Source organism: Ceratotherium simum, chromosome 17, assembly GCF_057802395.1.
Source record: "Ceratotherium simum simum isolate JZ-2026a chromosome 17, ASM5780239v1, whole genome shotgun sequence".
Taxonomy (NCBI): domain Eukaryota; kingdom Metazoa; phylum Chordata; class Mammalia; order Perissodactyla; family Rhinocerotidae; genus Ceratotherium; species Ceratotherium simum.
This window is the reverse complement of record NC_141916.1, coordinates 22801196-22824124: the sequence shown is the minus strand read 5'-3', so window position 1 is coordinate 22824124 and position 22929 is coordinate 22801196. Positions and strand designations below refer to the sequence as shown.

The 22929-nt window shown below is 34.0% G+C and overlaps 1 protein-coding gene across 2 annotated transcripts in view; it reads left to right on the top strand.

The window, feature by feature from the left end:
- Positions 1-22929, top strand: part of ARID2 (AT-rich interaction domain 2) — a 159359-nt gene that overhangs the window by 88838 nt on the left and 47592 nt on the right. For both annotated transcript variants that reach the window (XM_087442525.1, XM_004428922.2), the window contains exons 6-13: positions 1157-1224; positions 11546-11612; positions 11707-11957; positions 12285-12381; positions 12478-12687; positions 13539-13706; positions 20475-20556; positions 22552-22686. In XM_087442525.1, the coding sequence (XP_087298651.1) occupies positions 1157-1224; positions 11546-11612; positions 11707-11957; positions 12285-12381; positions 12478-12687; positions 13539-13706; positions 20475-20556; positions 22552-22686 (1078 nt within the window). The remainder of the gene's footprint in view (positions 1-1156; positions 1225-11545; positions 11613-11706; positions 11958-12284; positions 12382-12477; positions 12688-13538; positions 13707-20474; positions 20557-22551; positions 22687-22929) is intronic.

Sequence of the window (22929 nt, the reverse complement as noted above, 5' to 3'; positions counted from 1 at the left end):
CGTACAACAGAAGATATATCCATTTGTTATGCTTGTCACCACACATCCATTCAAGAGGCTTACTTTTGTTTTTTTTAAAGAATTACATTAATAAAACTAGTTTTTCTGTTAACAGTTGCCACTGTATAGTCTTCTTTCTGCATTCTAAGAGCAGTAGCTTTCATTACAGAATTAATCTGATTATTGATGAAAGTATTTACCTAATTTCTAAAGGGAGGTGCATCTTGTGTTACAGCTTTGACGTTTGCATCATACTGCTTTACTGTCTGGCCCCATAACTGAATATGAGGTAGCAACATAAAGGAGAAAAAAATGATAACAACATTTGCCTGTATGCCTTAACCTTTGCTGTAGGTGGTGGGAGCAGGGGTTATTAAGAAGCAGCTTTTGACTTTCCTCCTAAAACAACTTTATCAAGAAACACAAACAAGCTAAAGGCCTAAGAATGTCTCTTAAAGGAGATTTCATTTATGGGAATTATTTCCAAAGAATGCCTTGCCCTATATTATTTGAAATATGAATTACACGATTATTTTTGAAATTAATATGAAGATTTAAAATTATAACAATCTGGTGATCTAATAGCAATAGCATCAGTTTGACTTTGTAATATTTTTCTTCTCTACAAATGAAGACTAATGCAGAGTAACTCTTTGTTTTATTTCTTATTGTCTACATAACTATTATGAAAGTGAGTTGTGTATTTTTATTTTGTAGAGACTTAAATTTCCTAATTTAAAAAATTGTATTTTAAAAGAGATTATCAAAAGGGCCGGCCCATGGCTTAACGGTTAAGTGTGTGCGCTCTGCTGCTGGCGGCCCGGGTTCGGATCCCGGGTGCCCACCGACGCACCGCTTCTCCGGCCATGCTGAGGCTGCGTCCCACATACAGCAACTAGAAGGATGTGCAGCTATGATGTACAACTATCTACTGGGGCTTTGCAGGAAAAAATAAATAAAATTTAAAAAAAATAAAATAAAATAAAAAAATAAAAAAAAAATAAAAGAGATTATCATGACTGTTCATCATTTACTATGAAATAATTTTTAGTGAACAAGATAACTTAAAATGTATTTTTACTGTTTTTCTAAATCTTTAATGAATTAAGTAAAATAAATAATTTCATTTTACTGAATATACTATTTATTCTTTTAGCTTTAGGATCCTTTTCTACTGTATTTGGAGAAGAATGGAAGGAGAAGACTGATAGAGATTTTGTTAAGGTAATTCACATAAATTAAAATATTGAATCATTGAATTATATGTAGCCAAGGGCCAGGGATTAGTGGTTGCTCGTTTTATATACATGATAGTACCTATACTTTAATATTTAACACAATACATAAAGATACCTATTTATAAGTTGTGATGAAGTTTCATAAAAAAATCTTTCAGAATGGCTAATCAACAGTAATAAAGTTCTTATTTTATTATACATTCATTTCTGAAAATAATAAATCTATAACAAAAGCAGTAAATCTGAGAATGCCCAGATTCTGAGCAGCAGTCTGGGTAATTTTCTTAGGGTTGTTTTTCAGTTCACTTACTGACTCTTCAGCTGTGTCTTAATATGCCACTTAACTCATTTGAGTTTTATTTTAGTGATTGTGATTTAAGTTCTAGAAATTTTCTTTGTATTTTTTCAAATTTGCCCTTTTTGATCTTCTCCTTTTATGCTTTTAATAATTTTAAAAGTATGTATATATTTTAAATATCTTTTTATTAATATAATTTAGGTTATGTATAAATTAAGTATATAATATATAAATACAAATATATATTATATATAACATATAAATTAAAAAATATGTACACATACAAACACATCTGTTAACTCTAGTATCTAAGCCTCTTGCAACTCTAATTCTACTCACTCTGACTCATGGTGGATCATTCTTTTGTGTTTTATAATGTTGGTTTATGAATCAGACTTATTTCTCTGGGATTTTTGTGCAGATTGGGTGGAGAGTTTGTTTCTCTACTTCTGTGTTACATTTGCCAATCACTTGAAAGGAAATACTGGTCAGAATGAGTTTATATTAATTTCTTTATTTGAGATTTTCCGATGACTCTGATAGTAAAACCAAACCCATGGGAGCTGTGGAGCGGAGTAGTGGTTAAAATATTTAGAGGATTGTTTTTAACTCAAAGCTTAAGTAGAGGCAGTCAATCTCTTTTATCTCCCTTTGAGGGTATTAGACCTTCAGATTTCTCACCATGATAGGGAGTTGTATTTCTTATTCCTCACTTCACAAACTGACCCAAAGTCCTATATCCTGTCCTTAACTCCACCCATTAGAAGCCAAGCATCATGGTCGTAGCTAGGCAGATAATTTCCTTAACTCCAGAAAATTGGTGATTAAAGGGTAAGATGCACAAAATGTCTATTTATACATGCAATCACAATGGGGAGTGGATCTCGTCAGTATAATCACTAATCACCGGCATTCAAGAACACACAAATATGTTGAAGATGATTAGATGATCACTTCTGTTGCATGTTTTCACTTATTTCTGCTCTTTGTATTTCTTTCTGTATGCTATGTTCTTTGGGTTTAATTTGCTGCACTTTTTCTAACTTCTTGAGCTGGTGCTTACATCATTGTTTTTTGTTTTTATTTTTTCTAATACATACATTCTAATACATACATTTAAAACTATAAAATTCCCTTTAAGTACACATTTAACTTTATTATTCCAATTTTGATATTTCATGTTTTCATTATAACTCAGTTTAAAATATCTTCTAATTTTCTTTGTGACGACTTCTTTGATACATGCATTATTTAAAAGGGAATTTTCTTAATTTCTAAAAACATAGAAATTTTTTCTAGTTTCCCTTTTCTTATTAATATCTAACTGAATTTCACTATGTTCAGAGAGGACATACTCTATAATTTTAAACCTTGGACATATTTTCACCCTTTATTTGGTAACCTAGCATTGATCAGATTTTATAAACACTCCATGTGTATTTGAAAATAGTATATATTCTGAAGTTGTGGGTATAAATTTCTATATATGTCAAGTTAGGCCAGCATGGTTAATCATGATATTCATATTTCCACATCAGTATTGGTTTGTTTTTTCTGTTTATTTCTTCATTTATGGAGAGAGGCATGTTAAAAACTCCTTATAGTTGTATAATATTGTGTTTTCATTTTGAATCCATGTTATTTAGTGCACACAAATACAGTTGTAATATTTTTCTGGTCAATTGAACGTATAATAAAGTGTCCTTTTTACTTCTAAGTATACTTTTTTTTTTTGTCTTATATCAGTATAATTACATCAGCTTCTGTTTGGGTGGTGTTTATATGGTTCATATTTTACTTGCAACTTTTCTTATCCTTATATTTTAGATGATTTTTTTTGTAAACGTATATTTGGGCTTTTTTTTTCCAGTGTGAAAAATTTTGTTTTTAAATTAGTGCATTTATTCCATTTACATTAAATGTGATTTTGCTATAATTGTGTTTAAATTTACCCTATTTTGAATTGGTCTCTCTATGTCCTATCTGTTCGGCTTTGTTTTTTTCCCTTTCTCCTGTCTTATTTTTTTTTCAATTGATTTCACTGAGTATTGTTTATTACTCAGTTTTCCAACTACTTAGTTTTACACTTTTTCTGTTCTCTCATTGATTACACTGGAGATTATAATTTTAGTCCTTCCTAGTTTCTTAGATAATGCAGGGACAACAGAACAACTCCATCTCCATTTACTTACTTTTGATTTATATGCTACTTTTGTTATGCATTACTTGGCTCTTTTTCAGGCTTCTGAAAACAGAATCTTAGACCATTGGTTTTAAACTTTTCTTCTTATCTAAGATTAGTGTATAAAGCTATAAATTCCCTCTATAAACTGCTGTAGCTGCATCCCACAAATTTTATGTTGTATTTTCATTATCATTTAGTTCAAGATATTTTCTTATTTCCCTTGTGATTTCCTCTTTGATTCATGGGTTATATAGAAGTGTGCTGTTTAATTTCTGACTGTTCTTTTTCAAACTAGCTTTTATTGTCAGTCTTACTGTCATTATTATTACTGAGTTTTAATCACATTTCATTGTTATCAGAGAAGACATTCTATATGATTTCAGTCCTTTTAAACTTATCAAGACTTGTTTTATGCTTCAGCATATGGTCTTTCTTGGTGAATATTTCATGCGCACTTGAGAGAATGTGTGTTCTACTGTTGTTGGATGTACTGTTTATTGATAACAATTAAGTCAAGGTGGTTGATAGTGTTGTTTAAGATTTCTGTATCATTACTGCTTTTCTATATAATTGTTCTATGATTTCCTGAGAGATGAGTGTTGGAATTATCATCTATAATTATGAATGTTTATATCCCCTTTCAGTTATGTCAATTTTTGCTTCATGTATTTTGAACCTCTATTATTAGTTTGCATATACATTTAGGATTATTATATTTTCTTGATGATTTAGCTTTTATCATTATGAAACATTCCCCCGACCTATAGTAATAGCCCTTGTCCTGAAGTCTCTTGTCTGATGTTATGTATCTACACCAGTTTTCTTACGATTAATGTTTTCATGATGTATCGTTTTCTGTCCTTATGTTTTTCATCTATGCTTTTATATGTAGTGTTTCTTATAGACAGCTTATAGTGAGTCTTGCTTCCCCCTTCCCTCAGAGTGCCTTTTCTGCAATTTCTTCCTTTTCATCAACGTGTTCAGACCATTTATACTTTATGAAACTATTGATATGTTTGAGTTTTGGCTCTCAGCTTTTATTTTCCTGAAAATTTTATTTCGCCTTTATGTTTGAAGATTTTTTTTGCTGGATATAAAATTGTATGTTTTAGGGTGTTATCTGAGTACTTTAAAGGTAACATTTCATTGCCATCTGATTTGCATTGTTACTAACAAGAAGTCAGTTTCATTCTTATTGTTTTTCTGTGTATAATGTTTTCTCTGACTGCTTTTAAGGTGTTCTCTTTATCATTGATTTTTAATGTGTTTTGTTGTGATTTTCTTTGCTTTTCTTGCTTGGGGTTTATTTAGCTTCTTGGTTTGGTATTTTTCGTGAAATTTGGAAAGTGTTTATTCTTTCTCTTCCAATTTTCCTGAAACTATGTTTATACATATGTTAGACCACGATACTGTTCCACAGGCCACTCTGGCTCTGTTCATTGTTTTTAGACCTTTTTTTCTTTCTCTGTACTTCATTGTGGATAGTTTCTGTTGTTATGTTTTTAGTTTCTCTTCTCCAGGTAAGCCCATTTAGTCATATTTTTCATCTCAGATAATATGTTTTTCAGGTTTAGCAATTCCATTTGATTCTCTCTTATATTGTCTCATGTTTCCCCTGATTAGTTTGTATTTTCCTTTAAATCCTTGAGCATATTTAACAATAGTTGTTTTAAAGTCCTTGTCTTCTGATTCCATTATCTTTATTATTTCTGGATCTATTTTTGTTGAAATTGATTTTTGTCTTAGTTACGAGTCATGTTTCCTACATTCTTTGTACATCTAGTAATTTTTTATTAGATATGGATATTGAGGGTGTTACGTTACTTGGTGTCTGGATTTTAGTGTCTTTCAAGAATGTTGAACTTTGTTCTGGCATACTTTTTAATTGATATATGGATGATCTTGATCCTTTAGAATGTTGTTTTTAAGCTTTGTTATGACTGATATAGATTAGCCTTTACTCTAGGACTAATTTATCTCTACTCCTGAGGCGTGGCCATTTTTGGATTTCTACTAAAGTAGCTGGATATATAATAAGTTTTCTCTGTTTTGGTAATTGTTCAGTTACAGGCATACCTTGGAGATATTGCAGGTTCAGTTCCAGGCCACTGCAATAAAGCAAATATTGCAATACAGTGAGTCACACAAATTCTTTTGGTTTCCCAATGTATATAAAAGTTATGTTTACGCTATACTGTAGTCTATTAAATACGCAATAGCATTATGTCTAAAAAAATGTACATACCTTAATTAAAAAATACTTTATTGATAAAAAATGCTGTCCATCATCTAATCCTTCAGAAAGTCGTAATCTTTTTGCTGGTGGAGGGTCTTGTAAAAAACCGTAGTATCTGTAAGGCACAATAAAAGTGAAGCAAGGTATGCCTATATAGCTCCTCAGCAGTTGTTCTGTTTATTTTTTTGCCTGGTGTTTTGGAGTTTGACTATAAACACGCATAGTTTAGTACTTAGCTATGGTATCCTCTAGATTCACGGAGCTCTTTCTCTTCCCTGCCCCTCCTTTTTTGCAAATTTGCTCTCAAATTCTAGCTGGTTGGCCTTGCTGACCTCTGATCAGTCTCCTCAGCTTAGCAGTCCCTGTGATCTCTTGGGTTTATTGTCCCTGTTTCATAGCATAGAAAGAGTGTCCATGTAAAAAATGGGGCAATCATTGGGCTCATCTTGTTTGTTTCGCATCTTTCAGTTATTACAATTTTGCATTGCTTGTTGTCCAGTCTCTGAAAACAATTGTTTAATACGTATTGGTTTATGATACAATGACTGCTGCAGTATGAGAGACTCCATTATGGCCTGAGCAAAAGTTTCTTCCAAGTATTTTTCCTAGATTTTAATTTTATATATATTTTTACCCTGTAAGACATTTTTAAAGTATTTTATTCATTCAATATTTTTTTTGGTTAAAACCACATCAATTTTTTCATGCATTTTTCTTTAGTGCAGGTTTGCAGATGATGATTTGTCTCCGTTTTCATTTGTCAGAAATGTTATTTCACCTTCATTCCTGAAGAGACATTTCACTGTATAAAGATTCTAGTTTGGCTGATATTTTCTTCCATCACTTTGAAAATATCCCATTGTCTTCTAGATTCCATTTTTTCTTTTACAAAGTTTGCTGTCATTTTAGTTGTCCTTTTCAAGGTTATCTGTCTTTTTTTTCTCTTTGTGTTTAAGAGTTTTTTCTTTGTGTTTACTTGCCAGGAATTTTGTGATGTTTCTACACATTTTTATTTATCTTTCTTGGAGTTTACAGTGCTTCTTACATCTGTGGGTTGACATCTTTCAATTATTTTAGAAAATTCTCTGCTCTGTCTCTTCAAATACTGTTTCTACCCCTTCTGTCTCCTTCCTCAGGAACTCCAATTATTTTTATGTTAGAACTTTTCACTGTGTGCCCTGTGTCTTGCATGCTTTTTTACTATTCATCCTTTTGTCTCTTTATGCTTCCAACTTGATATTTTCTTCTGCTGTCACTTCCAGTTAACTAATTCTTTCTTGAATTGTATCTAATCAGTTGTTAAATCCATCTTTTGAGTTCTTATTTTCAGTTCTAAAATTTCTATTTAGTTCTTTCTTATAGTTTCCATTTACTTGCCAAAATTTTCCATCTTATCTTTTATTTCTTTATTATCCATGATCATTTTAAATTCCATGTCTGATATCTTTATTATTTGAATTCCCTGTGGCCCTTTTTTCTTGCTTATTGAACGTTGTCCTTTTTATTCATATATCTAGTTCATTTTTATTGTTACCAAACATTTTTTACCATGAGTTTTTTGTGCAGTGGGTCCTCTTGGTGGTGGATCTTTTCTCAGATTAGTGATTTTAAATGCAAAAGAACCTTAATTCCAAAAAATAAAGTAGAACTATTGAAATACACATGCCAGAATGTTTAGAAATAAAAAGTGAACTAATAGCCCATGTGCTTCTTTATTAGTACAAAAGTAACAAGATAATACATTTAAATGGCATAGACAACTAGAAGTTAAAGTTCATTTTGTATCAGTATATCGGTATAAAGGCATTTGTTTCTTAGCCTGAAAAAGAACATTAAACAGTGGATTTTGGCTTATCTCCTCTCACATATGGATCAAAAAACAGGCACGGAATAGTGGAAAGCAACTTAAATATCTGGGTTACCAATTTGGGTACACATAACTTCACCGCTTACTGTTTGATTTTTTTCTAGATGTAGATTTACTTAGTAACTAGCCAGCTATGTCTCAGGAGTGTCTGTAAACAGGAATACAGTCATGTGCCGCATAACGATGTTTAGCTCAACAACGGACTGTGTAAACAATGATGGTCCCATAAGATTATAGTGGAGCTGACAAATTTCTCTTGCCTAGTGACGTCGTAGCCATTGTAACGTCATAGCGCAATGCATTATTTACATGTTTGTATTGATGCTGGTGTAAAAAAACCTACTGCACTGTCAGTCATATAAAAGTATAGCACATACAATTATGTATAGTACATAATACTTGATGATAACAAATGACAATTTTACTGGTTTATGTATTTACTATACTATACTTTTTATTGTTATTTTAGAATATACTCTTTCTACTTATTAAAAAAAAGTTTACTGTAAAACAGTATGCTATGTTACACCAGCAGCAGCCTCATACATCTCATGTGTATCGTGTTTCTTAATTGCATCGTTTTCTCTTGTGCTTGATTTAATCTCCTGTTGTTTTGTTTATCATGGCCCTAAGCGTACAACATCCAGTGCTGATGTTACCAGTAAGAGGCCACGTTGAGTGATTGACCTGGAATTGAAATTAAGTGATTAAGGACTATGGAGGTGGAAAATTAGTGATGGTTATTGCTCGCCAGTCAGGCATGTCCCATTCAACCATAGCTACGATCTTGAAGAACAAGAACAAAGTGACAAAAGCTGTTAAAGGATCTGCTTCATTGAACACAACAAGACTATCCAAAATTCAAGAAGGGCCAAATCGGACATCAAGAAACTTATAATGACCTGGATTGAAGACCACACACAGAATCGTATCCTTCTCAGCACCGTGACGATCACAACCAAAGCAAAAGTTTGTTTGCGATGTTGGAAGAAAAGGCTGGACCTGACTATGGTGTTGAATTTACTGCTAGCTCTGGGTAGTTTCAACGATTCAAGAATCATTATTCGTTACATTATGTAAAAGCGAGTGGTGAGTCTGCGAGTGCTGATGTGAAGCCAGCTGAAGAATTTTTGGAAACTCTAGATAAGCTGATGGTGGAGAAAAATTACTTGCCAGAGCAAATATTCAATATGGATGAAACCTCCCTATTCTGGAAACGGATTCCTGAAAGGACTTTCATCCTTAAGGAAGCCCAGTCAGTGTTAGGTTTCAAGGCTTTTAAGGACAGGATCACAGTCTTGCTTGGGGACAGTGTTGCAGGCTACAAATTGAAACCTCTTGTGATCTGGCATAGTGAGAACCCCAGGCCCTTCAGGCATATCAGTAAGCACACACTGCCGGTGTACTACAGGAGCAATAAGAAGTCATGGATGACCCAACTCCTCTTCCAAGATGCCCTCCTGAATTGCTATGCCAGCGAAATGGAGAAGTTCTGTTTGGAGAATGACATACCTTTCAAGATTTTCCTTAATGTTAATAATGCTCCTGGACATCCTCCTTTAATAGGTGATCTTCGTCCCAATATCAAAGCAATATCAAACACCCCCTCTTTGATCCAACCAGTGGATCAAGGAGTTATAGCAGCTTTTAAGGCCTACTACCCGTGGAGGACCTTTGCCCAGACTATTGTTACAACTAGGAAGACACTGATCCAATTCTGGAAGGATTACAGCATCTGTGACTACATCAAGAACCTTGCTTGGGCTTGGGATGATGTCACTGGGGAGTGTATGAATGGCATTTGGAAGAAGATACTCAAGAGATTCGTCTATGACTTCAAAGGATTTGCCAAAGATGAGGAGGTTGTAAAAATAAACAAGGCTCTGGTTGAGATGGCAAACAACTTTAACCTGGGTGTGGATGGGGATGACATTGAGGAGCTCCTAGAGGTGATTCCTGAGGAATTGACTAGTGAGGAGTTGTTAGAACTGGAACAGGAACATTTAGCTGAAGAAGAGGCAAGAGAAAAGTAAACTGCAGGAGAAGAAAAAGAAGAATCCCCAGGAAAATTCACAGTGAAGGGTTTAGCAGAAGCTTTTGCAGACCTCAGTAAGCTTCTTAAAAAGTTTGAAAACAGGGACCCCAACACTGAAACTGTTTCATTAATAGAGAGGAATGTCCATGGTGCATTATCTGCTTATAAGCAAATCTATGGTGAAAAAAAGAAACAAACCAAGCAAACTACCATGGACATATTTCTGAAAAGAGTAACACCAAGTCAAGAAGAGCCTCAGGCAGGTCCTTCAGGAGGTATTCCAGAAGAAGGCATCAGAGATGCCTTCATAGGAGATGACAGCTCCATGTGTGTTATTGCCCCTAAGACCTTCCAGTGGGACAAGATGTGGAGGTGGAAGACAGTGCTATTGATGATCCTGACCCTGTGTAGGCCTTGGCTAATGTGTGTGTTTGTGTCTTAGTTTTTAACAAAAAGGTTTAAGAAGCAAAAAAATAAAATAAAAATTTTTTAAATAGAAAAAAGGTTATAGAATAAAGAGATAAAGAAAAAATATTTTTGTACATCTGTACAATGTGTTTGTGTTTTAAACTAAGTGTTATTACAAGAGTCAAAAAGTTAAAAAAAATTTAAAAGTTTATAAAGTAAAAAAGTTACAGTAAGCTAAGGTTAATTTATTATTGAAGAAAGAAAGATATTTTTTAATAAATTTAGTGTAGCCTAAGTGTACAGTGTTTATAAAGTCTACAGTAGTGTGCAATAATGTCCTAGGCCTTCACATTCACTCACCACTCACTCACTCACTGACTCACCCAGAGCAACTTCCAGACTTGCAAATTCCATTCATGGTAAGTGCCCTATACAGGTACCATTGTTTGTCTTTTATACTGTATTTTTACTGCACCTTTTCTATGTTTAGATATGTTTAAATACAAAAATACTTACCATTGTGTTACAGTTGCCCACAGTATTCAGTACAGTAACATGCTGTATAGATTTGTAGCCTAGGAGCAATAGGCTATACCATATAGCCTAGGTGTGTAGTAGGCTATACCATCTAGGTTTGTGTAAGTCCACTCTATGATGTTCGCACAACAACAAAATTGCCTAATAACACATTTCTCAGAATGTATCCCCGTCGTTAAGCAACGCATAACTGTACTGTGATTGTGCACAGTTTACTAATGGGATTAATGACTATTATAATTTCCCAGTACTAATGAGCGTAAACACTCTTTCTAGATATTTTCCATAGCTGTAAAGTGATCTGAAAATATCTGTGATGCATATTGGTGACAGTGTCACAGATACTGTTAATATTACGGTGGTTTCTTGTCTAACATTCACAGTTGGAGAAAATGCTAAGCAAATGCTAAATTTTAGTTAGATGTTAATGAACATAAAGATGCCATTTTTTTCTCCCTATTCAAGTTCATAGATGCCCTGATTTCTTTCATAGACCTTTTAGGGATCTGTGGACCCCAGACTAAGAACCCTTGTCCATAATAATAGTTTATTGTATAAGTACCTTAAACTATAGAAAATGAAGCATTTATGTCAAAGAATTAAATATACAGACTATAATGATATCTACATGAACTAAAAAAAAGTATGAATATTATAGTTTTATAGTATGTGTGACTTTTTAAAGTAATAAAATAGTTGTTTCAGATTGTCAGAATTAAGCATAGTGATTTCTCATTACAGTTTTGGAAAGATATTGTTGACGATAATGAAGTACGTGACCTCATTTCTGACAGAAACAAGTCTCATGGTAAGTCAATGAGAAAAAATTTTAAGTAACTTTGAAATATCAGTAGTAATAAATGAAATAGCATTTTAAGTAAAATATGTATTTTCTGTTGTAGAAGGTACATCAGGAGAATGGATTTGGGAATCTTTATTTCATCCACCTCGAAAGCTGGGCATTAATGATATTGAAGGACAACGGGTACTTCAGATTGCAGTGATTTTGCGAAATCTTTCCTTTGAGGAGGGCAATGTTAAGCTCTTGGCAGCTAATCGTACCTGTCTTCGTTTCCTATTACTTTCTGCACATAGTCATTTTATTTCTCTAAGGCAATTAGGCCTTGACACGTTAGGAAATATTGCAGCTGAGGTAAGCATGTTAACAGTAACTTAAAAAGTTGTTATAGTTAGCAACAATATTTACTGTAAAATTTTAGGATGTGGCATTATTATATTTGCCATATTTACAATATTAAATGCTTATATATAGTTTTTGCCTAAAGTGGTATTATAGAAGTATCACACATTTTTGTGGAAAAAAAGAAATATTTGAAATGATGGTCCAAATTTAGTGATGTTCATTCTCACAGTAATAACGTTCAAAGTTATGCAAGGTTGTTCTGTTTATTTTTATTAAATTTGAAATATACAGCACTGGAAGAAGCCTACGTCACCAATAATGTCCTCTTTTTTCCAGCTTTTATTGGACCCTGTTGATTTCAAAACTACTCATCTGATGTTTCATACTGTTACAAAATGCCTAATGTCAAGGGATAGATTTTTAAAGATGAGGGGTAAGTGCTCACTTCAGTTTCTCATTGTCTAAAGTACGTAAACTTTTTATCATCTGCTGGAAAACAAATACATGTTTGTGTGTGTATGCTTTTCAGGCATGGAAATTTTGGGAAATCTTTGCAAAGCAGAAGATAATGGTGTTTTGATTTGTGAATATGTCGATCAGGACTCATACAGAGAGATCATTTGTCATCTCACTTTACCTGATGTGCTGCTCGTAATCTCAACACTCGAGGTGCTATATATGCTCACAGAAATGGGAGATGTAGCTTGCACAAAAATTGCAAAAGTAGAAAAGAGCATAGGTAAGACCAAACCAAAGAAACATTTATTCCCTTTATTGTGGAAAAAATATTTATTGTGGTGCTATACAAAGTCACAATTGATATTTGGGGTTTATTGTTTATTTTGGGGAGTCCTTATACTTTCAGAGACATTTGTTTGCATTATTCTTTCTGCCTGTTTTAGATGAGCAAGAAAATTCTATCATTTAGAGACCAAGGTGTATGTGGCTGTCAGTAATCCCTATTTCTTCTCTTTATTTCTATTACTATATATCAAATTTGAAATCAACAAAACTGCTGGGTGACTTTCTGGGGAGTAGGTCTTTCTGTTTCAAATGGTCAGCTGCTACTATTAAGCAACTAAAGCTGAGTGAAACAAACTTCCTTCTCTTCCTAGAAGTTGCTGGTAGTGGTACTGTCTTTAAAATCAGTGGACTCTTACCTCCTTAGTGGGTTGTCAGTTTTAAACATACTAAAGCATATCATGTTAGCATTTTACTCAGTGGTTCAAATGATTTCTTTCTTTGCTATAAACACTAAAATCAGAGTTAATAACGATTTGGCTTGAAAAGTATTATTGAGAAATTAAGGTGTCACTTTTCTTATCAGTGGTTCCTAAATCTGGCTACCCATCAGAATCACTTGGGACGCTTTTTAAAAATAAAGATACCTAACCCCCACTCCAGAGCTACTAAATCAGTCTTCAGAGATTGAGCCTAAAAATCTTTTTAAAAGATCCACAGATAATTCTGATGTACAATAATTAATAGACTGGCATTTGAGAAGCAGTATTCTGTATAGCATGTTTTTCAGTAATGTCATTGTTTTATAATATTATTGATTAATAACTATTGGTTTTTAATTTATTTTAGACATGTTAGTGTGTCTGGTTTCTATGGATATTCAGATGTTTGGCCCTGATGCACTAGCTGCAATAAAACTCGTCGAACATCCAAGTTCCAGTCATCAAGTTTTATCTGAAATTAGGCCACAAGCTATAGAGCAAGTCCAAACCCAGACCCATGTAGCATCTGCCCCAGGTTAGTGTTTTTACATAATCTTTTTCAGTATGATTATTGGTGTGTAAGATTTAATACTAGGGATAAATTTAAATATGCAGTACAGGGAACTGATATTTTACAGTCGAGTAGGCTAAAGGAGAACTTGAGTATGTACTTCTAATGTCCTAGATATTATACATTCCAGGAGCAGCAGGATCAAGGTGAGCACAGAGGAATAGTATAATAGAGAAATGAAGTTGGGAAGGATTTAGAGTGTGGGGGATTAGATATTCACAACTGTGAGAGCAATAAGAAGTGCCCCAATGGGCTTCTTATTTGTAATTTTGGTCATTGGAAATTGATATACTGGGAATAGATTAATCATATATTACATTATAATTCTCTCAGGTGGTCATCAGAGTACCTAAGTGTAATACCCTCTAATACTTCTAAATTTTGGACCAAACACCACAGAATCAGAGCCTAGGATCAAACACATGTGCTTACATACACAGACACATACAAGCATGTATACCTGCACTTGTGCACCCTTCCTAGGGTCTCTTGGGTCAATTCTGTTTAACTCTTTATTAGAATTCAGACCTGACTAATAACCAGCATTCTCTTCAGTCCTTGGACTTCTTTCTCCTGGCTCATTATGAGTCATTTTTATATTTTAGCATTCTCACCGTTTTTGTAGAGTGCCTTCTCCACCTTCACTTGTCCTAACAAAAGCAATCCATCTTTCACCTCGCCTGCTTTCCCACCTCTCACCATTCCCAAGACATTTCTCTTGTATTTTTTTTTTAATGGAGGGTGCTCGTTTCTCACTTGATCTTATCTCTCACTTTGCAGTTAAGGTGGAGACCGTGTGGTATGAATTTCTTCAACTTCTTACCCCTTCACTTACAAACTTATTAGCATCTGAACTCATTCTCCTTCAACTTCCCCTTGTCTCAGGAAGAGATGTTAACTTCTTCTTAATCTGTACTCTGATTCAGTCTTTCCCGTTTCCTCATTCCTGTGTCTTAAACCTCTCTTTCTTTACCTGCTTCCTTTCAGCCTAGAAATACATTCACCCCACTACCCTTAAAACAAAAATCTCATTATCCATAATCTTTACCACATCCATTTAATCACCAAATCTTGTTGAGTCTTCCTAAATACTTTGGCCTCTTTAGTTGCCAGTTCACACTCTCATCATGTCTCTCCAGCTATCTTGTGCTCCTCTCATTTAATCATGGTCCCCATCTCTCTTCTACTCTAACTCTTTGTATCAAAATTATATACTCTATTTAAGCAAAGTATGTAATATATATCACATATTTCATTGATTTCAATTATATCCTTCTGAAGTATATGGTAGAGTTGCAATATGTGTGCATTTAGCTTACCTGAATTCAACTAACAGAACTGAACAAATAATAGAAGGCATGAAAAAAATAGGTAATTTTGACTGCATCTACTCAATGAGCTTTCACCCACAGGCAACAGATGTTTAAAAGCCAGTGCAGGGCCTGCCCCGTGGCTTAGCGGTTAAGTGCGCGCGCTGCGCTGCTGGCAGCCTGGGTTTGGATCCCAGGCTCGCACCGACGCACCGCTTCTCCGACCGTGCTGAGGCCGCGTCCCACATACAGCAACTAGAAGGATGTACAACTGACATACAACTATCTACTGGGGCTTTGGGGGAAAAAATAAATGAATAAATAAAATTAAAAAAAAAAAAAAAAGCCAGTGCATATTGGGGACTCAATGGTCAGAATATTAAGTTTCTCAACCTTGGAAAAGAAATGAAGCAGTTTATATTGTCAGTTAAGTGCGTAGTGGGGGTTTGTTCTTATTCTCAAAGAAAAAATTGAAGATTAAATTAATGGAGGGCCATAGAGAAACTGTCCAACAAAGTTAGAAGAATTAATAAATTGTCAGTGATACACTGAAATATAATGGGCCATTTGAAGAATATTCAAGGGTAATTTTGATGAAAGCTACTATTTTTTGCCTTATCACTGACCTGTGATCTTAACAAATGAACCCCCCTAAGAATTTGGTCCTCATTTGGCAAATGGACAAGATTAAAATTGAGAGTTGGTGGCTTGCTCATATAGGTAGTAATTCATTGATAGAGGTGAGATTAGGCTTCTAAGGAGCTAAAAGAGTTCATTTGTGAGCTGGTGAGTACTTTATTACTTGCTCATCATGAATGACAACTTTTAATTTTTTTTTTTAATTTATTTTGTTTTTATTGTTTTGTGTGTGAGGAAGATCAGCCCTGTGCTAACATCTGCCAATCCTCCTCTTTTGCTGAGGAAGACTGGCCCTGGGCTAACATCTGTGCTAATCCTCCTCTTTTTGCTGAGGAAGACCAGCTCTGAGCTAATATCTATTGCCAATCCTCCTCCTTTTTTTTTCCCCAAAGCCCCAGTAGATAGTTGTATGTCACAGTTGCACATCCTTCTAGTTGCTGTATGTGGGACGCGGCCTCAGCATAGCCAGAGAAGCGGTGCGTCAGTGCACGCCCGGGATCCGAACCTGGGCTGCCAGTAGTGGAGCGCTCGCACTTAACCGCTAAGCCACCGGGCCGGTCCCAATACTGCTTTCTTATGGAATGGTCATCTTCAAACTTGTTGCTCACTTCCCCTCATCACTGTGAAAACTTATGTAACCTTTCACCCATTTTTAGGTTGACATCTAAGTTTTTTTCATCATAGTTTAAATAGTTGCAAATAATATGTTTTTTATGTATATTAAATTGACATTTTCAAATAAAAATTACAACACTTTTAGAAAATACACACACGCTTAATATGAGAAATTATGTAATATCCCTCTTTCTCTTTGAACTCATATCCATCATCCTATCAGTACCTCTCAGCTATAAGTGTAGACATTTTAAAGTTTTTCAATTTCCTGCTATTCTGTAAAGCTCTCAGTATTTAAAATCTTATTTTATCATTATAAGTTTTAGTAATAAACAGTACCTCAAATAATAGTAAATACATTACAAATTTTTATAAATAATTGTTAAATAAAAAGTAGAGTTATTGGAAATGCATCTCTTAATGAAATGGACAAGACTTTTTTTCCCTAGTTCTCTGGTAAGTGTTAGTACAGTGTGTGTCTGAATGAATACTTTTTGTTCCTAGAATGAAATTGAGTTTGACATCAATTCTATCTCTGTTTTTCCTTTTTATGGTTGTAAGTTGGAAATCTAGTTCACATCAATAAATAGATGAGGATAGAACTTACAATTCTTTGAACTTCTGCAGAATTATCAAAAATTATTAAAATTATATTTAATGATCTTCTGACAGCTTGAGTCCTCCTTTGATTTTGTTGAAATCAAAGAATTAACAATACTTGACTTGCAAAAGTATTTGTTGCCCAGTCATTAGAGACATTTATTTTTAAGTTTACTAAAAATATATCAAAAAATATTAGTAAGATATGACAGTAAGTTATACTTGCTAGTCTTTTACTTAGTTGCACCTTGTTTAACCTAACATATTCGAGAAGTGTTAGCACAGTGGTTCTCAAACTTTAGAGTGCATCAGAATCATCCAGTGGGCTTAAAATGCTGATTTCTAGGCTCCATCCCCTGAGTTTCTGATTCAGGCGGACCTGAGAATTTTCATTTCTAACAAGTTCCCATGAGATGCTGATGCTGCAGGTCAGGAGACTATACTTTGAGGACCACTGGGTTAGGAAAATTGAAATATTGTTTGTTTCAAGACCAATACAATGTTTTGTGATAAAGTACTTTTATCATGTGCTTTGAATACATTTTTGTCAAAACCTGGCACTACAGATTTGCCTCATTCAATTATGGAAAATGTCTGCCACATAACCTAACTGATAAAGTTAGTTTTTACTATCAGAAGTATCTTGGTTAATCAGCTTCACTTTCTGTTACTTAGAAAAAGTCCAACTTTATTTTTCAATCCAGAAAGTATGTTAATATGTATTCCCCTGACACCTTCCTCGCTTCAGAATTCTAAGACAGTTAAACCTGCCATGAGTTTGTCATCTGAATGAACTAAGATGCCACCACCTTCAAAATTTCTTTAAATTATCCTCTGTACTTTACTTACACAGATTCGCCTCAGAAGTAATACCCTTGCAGGACATTTGGTCCTGTCCAAAACATCCATAAGACATTTGGTCTATGCCAAAAGGTCCTTGGTATTTGGTTCTGTCCAAAATGTCCATGAGCATAGTTGGTCCATGCCAGATGGTTTTGGACAGAACCAAATATCAAGGACCTTTTGGAGTGGACCCAACATCTCCATGGACCTTTTGGCATGGACCAAATGTCTTATGGATGTTTTGGACAGGATCAAATGTCTGCTAATCGAGTAATGCACTCTTTGACAGTAGTTGAGGGATACAGGAGGGAAGGACATTAGCAAAAATTGTCATCACTCTATAATATATCTGATTTCAGAATACACCAAAGAGCCAGAATACCCAATTTCTAATGCTCAACATTGCCCTTAACTACAATAAATAAAACACTGGGATAGACAGGAAGCCCTACCGTAATACGTTGGTTAAAAGGGGCTTTGTGAACACTAATGTTTCTAATTCTCCTTTTGGTGTTCCAGAGGTTTAGACACCATAATAATAGCTAACATTTATATAATGCTTACTGTGTGCCAGGCATTGTTTTAAGTGACTTACATATAAACTCCTGTAATCCTCATAACAACCTATGAGGTCAATGTACTGTTACTTTTCCCCATTTTATAGACAGGTTAAGTAACTTGCCCATGGTAACATAGCTAGTGAGTGATAGAACTCTAGAGCCACCTCTCGCTTCCAAGTCATGCATTTAACCATAATACTGCAATGCTGTAAGGGATGTATGAGAGTTAAGACTTTCTGTTCCAGTGGGAGAAGAGCTATTATCAAAGAGGAGGTGATGTGGGGCCGGCCCGGTGGCGCGGCGGTTAAGTGCGCGTGCTCCGCTTCAGTGGCCCAGGGTCCCAACCTGGGTGGTGCGCGCACCGACGCACCACTTGTCAAGCCATGCTGTGGCAGCGTCCCGTATAAAGTAGAGGAAGATAGGCACAGATGTTAGCTCAAGGCCAATCTTCCTCAGCAAAAAAGAGCATGATTGGCATCGGATTTTAGCTCCGGGCTGATCTTCCTCACCAAAAATAAAAAAGAGGAGGTGATGTTCTTAGGCAAAGCAGTTTTAGGAAGGAATGTATACAAAAGTTGAGTATCTGGAAATTGATTCCTCTTAAAGTGTAAGTGCTTTTGTATCCTTTGGAATGTCTTCAGGTATTCTGAGGGTAATGCTTCTCAGTTTGTAGCCACTTTTATAGTAATTATATGTCTCCTGTTTATATTCTTAATTTAATTGTGGCTGCATCATTCTTCTTTATGCATGGTAGGTAAGGTTTCTCATACTTTCTAATGTTTCAAGTAATTGGTTGTTAATTGATTGAGATTTCAGCCTGAGTAGGGTATACTCTCATAGTACAATTGATGAAGAAAAGAGAAGAAGATTTCTACATAGGTTCAGGCCCTAGAAAGGTATTTTCTGTAACAGTGTCATTAAGTTAGGAGGAGAAGAAAAGATAAGTTTGAGTTGCACCAGGAAAATAATTTTGGTTTTAATTATTATGTTCTGTTAAGAAGCAGCACATCACAGCCTCTGAAATATGACGGACCTGGATTCAAATTGAGCACTCCTTAAAGAAAGCTTTGCAACTACACCCAGCTCTGCTATCTCCATCATGTGTTTCTTTGTGAACTTAATCTCTGAGCTTTAATTTTTTCATCTGCAAAATGGGGATAATTAAATTTAGACCTATATATAAGATTAAGACAAATAATGTAAATGTAAATGGCTTAATACAGAGAGTACATGTTCGTTAAGTGGCTTCTGTCAGCTATTATCCCAGTGGAAGCCTGGAGTGGCCTCGTCGAACAAAGGTTAGGATTGCTTCAGATCACTCGAAGATTTGGCTATTCTGTGGTGCTCCTCTAGTTCCAATAATTGAGAAATGCATTTATTGTGTTTGAGGGTTCTGAGAAGTTTTGCTAAAATGTCACCTGAAAAAAAGTGGGTACATTTTATAAGTTTAAAAACTATAAAATAATGCTAATTTAATGGTGAAACATAATTTTATCTATAAAAATGTAAAGTTCATGTTTATAACTTATTGTCACTATATGACTAAGTTTATTATCTCGTATTTTTCATGTTTTCATTAATTTCTTTGTACATAACATAGCAGTTCAGCTTTTTGTTCATCTTATCCAAGAAATTTTATATATGCCACTTATAGAGTTAATATTAATTTTTAAAATTCAGAAGTGAAGTTATTATTTCTGATGCAATCTGCTTCTGTAACTAAACTGAGAGATGCTTATTTACTGATGTGTTGAGCTGTGTGACCTTGGGCTAGTTATTTTGATCACTTTGAGTCTCAGTTTCCTTATCTGTACCCATCTTACAGAAGAATTAAGAAAGATAATATATGTAAAGTGTTTTTAACTCAGTGTCTGACCCATGGGAAAATTAGAGTTTATTTTAGCAACATAATCCATTTTATTGTTATTATTCAAATGATTGTGAGGTTTAAAAAATAGTTCATAAAAGCATCTAAGACAGTGCCCAGTATAACTTGTGCTCCATGATAAGTTTCTTTCTCTAATTTGTATATTTTCATTATGTTTATACACCTTTTTAAAAGGTATTCAGTGGGAATATTAATTGGTTCAGCATCCGTGAACTAAATTCAGCATATAGTGACTAAGTTTTAAAAAATGATGTAGCTAATGTATTTTTTTCTTTAGCTTCCAGAGCAGTTGTAGCACAGCATGTTGCTCCACCTCCAGGAATAGTGGAAATAGATAGTGAGAAGTTTGCTTGTCAGTGGTAAGTGGTTTATTTCTATTAAGGCTTTATCCTTGGAAAGAATAAAGCAAAAGAGAAAAGCAAATGTATTTCAACAGTCATCCAGAATGTTTATTCTGTATTTCTTTTTAGTTAGAGTAGGATATCACTTATAGAAAGAAAGGACAATGTAAAATCACTTCGCCTGTATTTTGAAATAATTTGAAAGAAAAATATTCATCAGAATCTTCAGAATTAAAATAGTCTTTGACTAGAATTTTATTAAGTTACACCACTTAACTTCTTTTCAGAGTAAAATTTGTGTTAAAATTTCTTTGACTTTGTAGAAAATAAGGTTTGTCAGATTATAGAATTTGTTTTTCTTAATGTTTTCTTAAAACTGAATTGGACTGACTAAGAAAATAAAACCAGATTTTTTTGTTAAATGTTCCTTCTTTTCCATCAAAAGCAAAACTTCTTGTTCACTGCTAGTTAATTTTTCCATTTTGTGAGTAGTAAGGGGAAACTAATCAAATGATAGAATAGCCAGTCTGCCTACAATGAAATAAGCAACTTGAAAATAATATTTTCTTGAGAAGACTAAGTAGTCATATCTCAGCCACTTTCTGAAAAAATAAATGTAGACTTGGTTAGATTTCATTTTGTCATAGATAGTCGCCTCTACATTGTTTATGAATTTCAACTTAATTTCTTTAGAAGATTAACAAATTGAAATATAAGATCACATTCTAATGATGTATTACTTTTAAAAATTTCTTTCCTTGATCTCTTTTCTCCCATTCTGTAACATTAATTGTCTCCCATTCCATGCTCCTGTCACTCTGTGTTCCATATTTTTGGTGCTTTCATATCTTTGTTCCTATGACAATTTTCTCTAGACTTTTCCACTTTGCTTAAATCAGGATTATGGTATTAAATTTCTCTAATTATTTAAATTTATCTAATTATTCTCTAAATAAATTATTATTTGCTTTTTCCTCATTTTCTATATTGTTACACCTTGACCCTTTATACTTGTTGAATCTCTTCCAATAACATTTGGAAATGTTAATCTTTTACATTGAAACCAAAAAAGGTCTTTCGTATCTAGTCTTTTCGAAAACTCAGTACTCAAAGGATTATGAAAGTTGGAAATAATCATGTACCACATCCACTGTAAACTGTGTGTGTGTTAGATATAGATTTGGTCTTGTAAATCCCAGTCGCACATTTCTGCCAGTTCTGGGGGGAGGAGGAGAGAATCATTTTATGATTATTTTATCATAATAATTATTTGATTCAGTTTATAAGAAACAGCTGTAAGTTGGCCTGTTTTGTAAATAGGGAGTCCTAGAAAGAGTGTTATAAGGATAATGAGGCCTCCTGTTCTAACTTACAGATGAAAGTCACTTTACAAAAAAAAACAAACTGAAGTTTGAATTAATTTGTAACCGATTAGGAATAGAGGTCTCTGAAGTGGGGGAATGGGAGTGTGCAGCATGGGAAGTATTGCTGTTTTAGGGAGTAGTTGAAAGCTTGGGCAAGTTTTTTCCTGACGGAATTTGATCCAAGAGCCCAGGAAAGTTTAACTTCAGTTCAGGTTTTCCTCCATTTTCTACATCTCCAGTAGCTCATATTTGGGAACCTCTGTTATATTTTGATTATTACAAGACAAGAACCTGAGTGGATATTCACTGAATTAAACTTTTTGTTGTTGAATATTTGTTGCAGACAGACCAACCCCACTCTTGCTGGGATGTGAACACAATTTTTATGTTAGTTGTTAATGATTATTTTATACTAAAATAAGTATGATTAAGTAGTTAATCTCTTTTTATTTGACTTAGTCCGTCTAAAACCTAGCATGTATTTTTTCCTAATAACATATGAGATAGTAAAGTTTGATTACTGATTATTAGTTTATAACATTGCCTTCAAATGGTTTTAGTATATTTAAATATGGTATATTGCATAATGTATATTGTGCATAATGTATTAGTATATTGCATAATGCCATTTATTTCTCTCCTCTTTTAGGCTTAATGCTCATTTTGAAGTAAATCCAGATTGTTCTGTCTCTCGAGCAGAAATGTATTCTGAGTACCTCTCAACTTGCAGTAAATTAGCTCGTGGTGGAATCCTAACATCAACTGGATTTTATAAATGTCTTAGGTAGGATGTGTACTTCTTAACTTTAAATAAAGTTAATTTATATCACTCACAACACCTCTTGCTCTTTAGAGAAAATACCAACTATCTACTTTTAAATATCTCCACTACTTCAAATTTCATATAGTTAGGTTGTAGTATGGTGGAAGTTTAAATACAAGGGAATTTTGGAAATCACATCTGGTGTTTGCATTTGAAAATTATGAGGTTTATCAAAGAAAGAGAAGGAAGGAATTGTTTACTTTT